At 39.8% G+C, this 5388-nt stretch overlaps 1 protein-coding gene across 1 annotated transcript; it reads right to left on the bottom strand.

Moving 5' to 3' along the window:
* Positions 1-215: 215 nt before the first annotated feature.
* On the bottom strand, positions 216-4486 carry LOC128106650 (zinc finger protein 431-like). Its single transcript, XM_052732211.1, has 2 exons — positions 4184-4486; positions 216-352 (listed from the first exon to the last, which is right to left on the bottom strand). The coding sequence occupies exons 1-2, from the start codon at positions 4434-4436 to the stop codon at positions 216-218; spliced, it is 390 nt and encodes a 129-aa protein (XP_052588171.1). The 5' UTR covers positions 4437-4486.
* Between the last annotated feature and the right edge of the window lie 902 nt (positions 4487-5388).

The following is a 5388-nucleotide window of genomic DNA, read 5'->3' as shown; positions in this document are numbered from 1 at the left end:
GGGGACCAAGTATTCAAATACATGAACCTATGGGATCCATTCTTATTCAAACCACCACAGCTCAGTGTCTATACACTTTAAGACACATTTGAGCAACAAATGATTTTAGAAAAAGTAGGTCTCGTGCTACAATTATCTGGAATCTATTTTCAAATTAAATTGTATGTATTGTAGGAGTGATTAGCATCTCAAGATACTGAGCCAATATTGTTTTGTTAAAAGTAATAGTCTTCAGAGTTTTCACAAGCAACATTTGCAAAGGTCTTGTTCAGTTTGGACTTCCGACTAATCCCTGCATGGTCTGAGAAACCCCATTCCTGTCTCTTTCTCCAAATCTGCACATTCAGAGAGTCTTCAAACAAAAACAAGAGTGAGTGGGTACATTTCAGTAGGTTCTGCCGAGGTATACCACTAAGAGAACAACATAAGCAGTCTAGCAAAGGGTCTTCCCTTAGGTAAGGTCTATTCAGGCCAACAGAGACAGATTTAGGAATGTATGTCTAACTCACTTGTTTTAATACCTCATTAAATAGGAATGTTTTACATCTATCTTTTATAAACTTTGTTTTCAGAACAGGACAGGAATTATACAAAAATACATCATAATCTAAAATATCTTGGACACCTGTTGTTGCCTCCTTGGTAGGCCCACTCCATGTGGTCACCTTTTGTTAAGATGGCAATGAAGTCACATGACCTCTGTCTTCTCCAGCCCTAGCAGAGATGACTGCCAGCCTACTGACTGCACTTCATTTAGTTAAGATGGTGGAGAATCACGTGTTGTTTTCCAGAGCAGCTCCAGTTTAGCTGTTTTTAAAGTAAAGTAGAATAGCACGAAACAACTTCAATATTATTTATAACAAAATGACATATGAATCTCTGTTATCACACTAGATTCAGGAGCCAGAAATCCCAGAGGCAAATTCTGAGCCCAGGCAGATAGTTGCAACAGTAACAGCTGAGATATCACCAAGACACACAGAACATACTAAACTCAACAGATTTTTAGCAATACCCAATTGCTTCTTTTCTGTCAGATTGCATCTCTTCAAAATTAAAGCTCATATCAAATTTTCTGAAGGTTCAGATTTCGATGAAGTGTGTACTGAGGACTCACACCAAGGGGAAACAGTTGAGTCTCTGTAGCCTCCCCCCATTTGGTTAAGAAACAGGATCCACACTCAGCTGAGGAGCAGGGGCCACTCCCCATCTTCCTTGAGCTGTGTGGTGTCACTCTGCTGCCCAAAGCTCACACTCCAGTATTTGGATCAAAGATCAAGCATTGTCTCTGGACATTCTCCTGCAGATGGCCTCTTAAACAGACCATGTACTGAACACTCTGCTGGGTCCCCAGAGGCCACCCTTGCCTAGTGTCCGTCTCTGTCTGGCACCCAGGATACCCACTGTCTCTCAGGTGTTTTAGACAGGCAAAGTAACACAGAGCAGAGCAGAGCAGAGTAGTAGTAGTAGTAGTCGTTGTTTTTCCTCTTTGACTGTTTTGAGGGGCCCACCACCCAGCTCCCACATAAATTCTCCTATTCTGCAGAATTCCCTAAGTCCTAAAGGAATGGGCTTGTTGAAAACAATCATTTAGGATTGAGTGTTCCAAGATCTCTCACTCTCTGCAGTGTGTCTGGCTGTGGATGTCTGTATTTGTTCCCATCTGCTGCAGGAGAAAGCGTCTCTGATGATAAATGAGCAAGGTGCTGATTTATGAGCATAGCAGATGTCATTAGGAGTCATTTTATTGCTACATTCCATTAACAGGAAAATAACATTTGGTTTCCCCTAGGTCCCTGGCCTATCTAGCCTCAGGTTCTTGGCCACTTCAATGGTATCAGGCATGAGTTCTGTCTCACAGAGTAGGCCTTAATTACAGAGAGTTATTGGTTGCTCCCATAACTTTTGTGCCACTATCACAAGAGGGTAGTTTTGCAAGCCGGTCATTATTGTAGATTGCAGGGTGCTGTGGAACAATCTTTGTACACTGTAAATATATATTACTCTTATTGTTAATAGCAAGGTGATTACCTGACAGTTGGGCAAGAAGATTTTGGGTGATACAGCCTAACATAGAGTAAATGATGGGAAGAGGATGGACAGAGTCTGGAGTCAAGAGCCGGTGCTGAGAGAAGCAAGATGGGCATGCTGTCCTGAGGAAAGGTACCAAGCCATGTGACAAAACATAGATAAGAAATGTGTGTTAATTTACATGTAAGAGTTAGCTAGTAACAAGCCTGAGATATTGACTGATCATTTATTATTAATATTGAGTCTCTGTGTTGGTTATTTAGAAACTGGAGGGCAGGAAAAACAAGTCTAAAAACAAATGGTGTTCCAACACGGGACTGGAATTTTCACATAAGATCTGAGAGAAAGCTTAAACAAGTTTTTACACACAAAAAAATGAAGCCAAATTTGGCTTCCTAGTCTCATGTCTCTCAAGGCTACTGTGACTTCTGGCAGATACCAGTATATCATGAGTTAAGCCACAAAGCAGGTTTCCTCAATTTCTCACACATGCCATGGTACAGAGAGGTGTCTCTCAGCCACTGCCCAATGTGGCAATTTTGGGTTTTGTTCATGCAGACAGAAAAGATTGTAGATATGCAGTAAAGACAGATTCAGATGGAAAAAACTTCTAAATTGGTTACAGTGTATTTATAAATATATGTAGACTTGAGAGAAAAAAGAGAAAGTATAGAGAGTCATAATATAAATATATAAATATATATAGTTCTACAATAATAAAATAAAGTATTTAAAAAGGGACGAAAGTAATATAAAAAATAAGCCATATAAAGATGGAAAATAGACAGAGAGACTGGATTCTGTATGTTATTATGTTGCCTTATATTTTCTTTTTTTTTTTTGCCTGATGGGGACCCTTTATTTCATTGGCAAGGTCTTGGGGACAGTAAGAGAAGGGTTGGGGATGAAAGGATCACCCGACTTAAGCAGTGGACACCTCTGGTGTCGGTGCCTGGGCGTGCCCATTGGCATCACCGGTACAGCAAGGTTTTACCACATTCATTGCATTCATACTGTTTCTCTCCAGTATGAATTATTTCATGTCTGTGAAGATTTCTCTTCTCTGCAAAGGCTCTACCACATTCATTACATTCATAGGGTTTCTCTCCAGTATGTATTATTTCATGTCTGTGAAGATTTCTCTTCTCTGCAAAGGCTTTACCACATTGATTACATTCATAGGGTTTCTCTCCAGTATGAATTATTTCATGACTGAGAAGATGACTCTTCTGTACAAAGGTTTTACCACATTCATTACATTCACAGGGTTTCTCTCCGGTATGAACTATTTCATGTCTGTGAAGATTTTTTTTTCTCTGCAAAGGCTTTACCACATTGATTACATTCATAGGGTTTCTCTCCAGTATGTATTCTTGCATGACTGAGAAGATGACTCTTCTGTGCAAAGGCTTTACCACACTGATTACATTCATAGAGTTTCTCACCATTATGAATTCTTTCATGACTGTGAAGATGACTCTTCTCTGCAAAGGCTTTGCCACATTGATTACATTCATAGGGTTTCTCTCCAGTGTAACTTAAATTATGTATTATGGGACATGCAAAGGCTTTATCACATTGCTGAGATTCATACCTTTTCTCCCTAGTTTGAATTCTATGTACTTGATGAAGACTGTGACATGCAAAGCCTTTATATCTTTGATTATAATCACAGGGTTTTCCTTCCAAATGAGTTCTTTGGTGTTTTAAAGAGCAATCACAACTAAAGACTTTATCACATTGATTATATTCATGTAGATTCTCTTCATTATTGGGTGTTTGGTTTGTTTGAAAATGCCTGTAATGGCTAAAGCCTTTGGTAGATGACTCACATTTATTATTTTCTCTTAACACATGAGTTTTTTCACATCCTTGAAGAGAACTTGAAGAACTCAGAGTTGGACCACACTGATTGCATCTATAACATTTTCTTATACTGTGAGCTACACTACATGTGCACAGTGAACCAGAAGAGAGAGATGAATTTCTATATTCCTGGTACTCATAAGGGTTTCTCCAATGAAAGTTTGTTGATGAATTTCCACTGAAGTTGGAAAACCAGTTAATTGTAAACTTGTATCACAGTCATCATGTCTTCTCAAAGTGGGGACTACCACATATCTTCCACTTGTTCTAAGAGAGACAGAACTACAATGCTTCTTTCCATATCCCTTATGCTCACATGGATTGTATCCAGAGTGACAGATGACACACCTTCCAATTCTTCTACAGCACTGACAGTGTTCTTCAATATTATGGCCTTCCCATTTGTAACCTATAGAAGTGAGGTTCCAGTAGGTTTCCAGCATCACATCTTTGTAGAGACTCTTCTGGGAAGGATCCAGCAAAGCCCATTCTTCATGAGTGAAGTTTACATGCACATCCTCATAGGTCACTGCATCCATGGCGGATTCCCAGCTTGCCGGGCTCTCCTCACAGGTCCCGGCAGCGGGTCACAGCGCAGCACACAGAACACCAGGGTCGCCCTTTCCCAAACTCGCATGCACGGGAGCCTGCCTTATATTTTCTGATTGCTGATAAACTACAGCAGCTAAGACACATTTGATTATGAAACCTGCTACATTAAACCAACCTATATGTTTAAAAACATCTTCACTTCAAAATTTAATTCAAAAGATATGTTACTTTGGGGAAGAGGTTATGCTCATATTTCCACCAAGATGAGAAGATTGATTCTTGATTAAAGAAAATCAGGTTTGGGACTGAGTCTACCAGGTTGATCTCAGTCCACGGGGGGAGGCTTTGCCCTGGAGGAGGTAGGAATGGGGGGTGGGCTGGGGGGAAGGTGAGGGGGGCAGGAGCGGGGAGAATAAGGGAATCTGTGACTGATATGTAGAACTGAATTGTATTGCAAAATAAAAAAAAACAGTAAAAGTAAAAATAGAAAAAAAAAGAAAATTAGGTTTAATTGAGGAAGACTCTCTGATATCCTGGTTACAAGTATAGGTAACATGTATTTTACCCCCTCAGACATAAAAAAAAGATCTTTAACTGACTTATGCATACCACATAACCATATTTGTAATGTATGTTGCCTTTTAATTCATGTACTTTCAGAACAAGGGAATGGAACCAGACACCAATAAAAACAGATGACCAGATGATCCAGCTTCCAGAACAATTCCAAGGCTGCTGGCTGAGATGGTCCAGCCTCACAGAATACTCCAGCCAGGACTGTTATCCCAATTTTCTCAAGGTTCCTTCACAAATGTCAGCACCCCCAAACAATAGGAAGTAGTTCAGAGAAAGATGCCCATATTCCCATAAATGTGTTATGAATGTCCATTATAATTTAAAGGAGGTTGGCTACAAGTTGTTATTGGTCGTAGTTTTTTT

Source organism: Peromyscus californicus, unplaced genomic scaffold (assembly GCF_007827085.1).
Source record: "Peromyscus californicus insignis strain IS unplaced genomic scaffold, ASM782708v3 Scaffold_9__1_contigs__length_137607984, whole genome shotgun sequence".
In the NCBI taxonomy this organism is placed as follows: Eukaryota; Metazoa; Chordata; class Mammalia; order Rodentia; family Cricetidae; genus Peromyscus; species Peromyscus californicus.
The sequence above is the reverse complement of the archived record's forward strand: the minus strand, read 5'-3'. Positions and strand labels throughout refer to the sequence as shown.

What these genes read in the sequence shown, in the direction of transcription:
- LOC128106650 (XM_052732211.1), bottom strand. Translation starts at nt 4,436, where the DNA reads ATGGATGCAGTGACCTATGAGGATGTGCATGTAAACTTCACTCATGAA. An exon ending in GGGATATGGAAAGAAGCATT is followed by an intron (nt 353 to 4,183) that starts GTAGTTCTGTCT and finishes TTTTGTTTGAAG; the next exon opens with ACTCTCTGAATGTGCAGATT.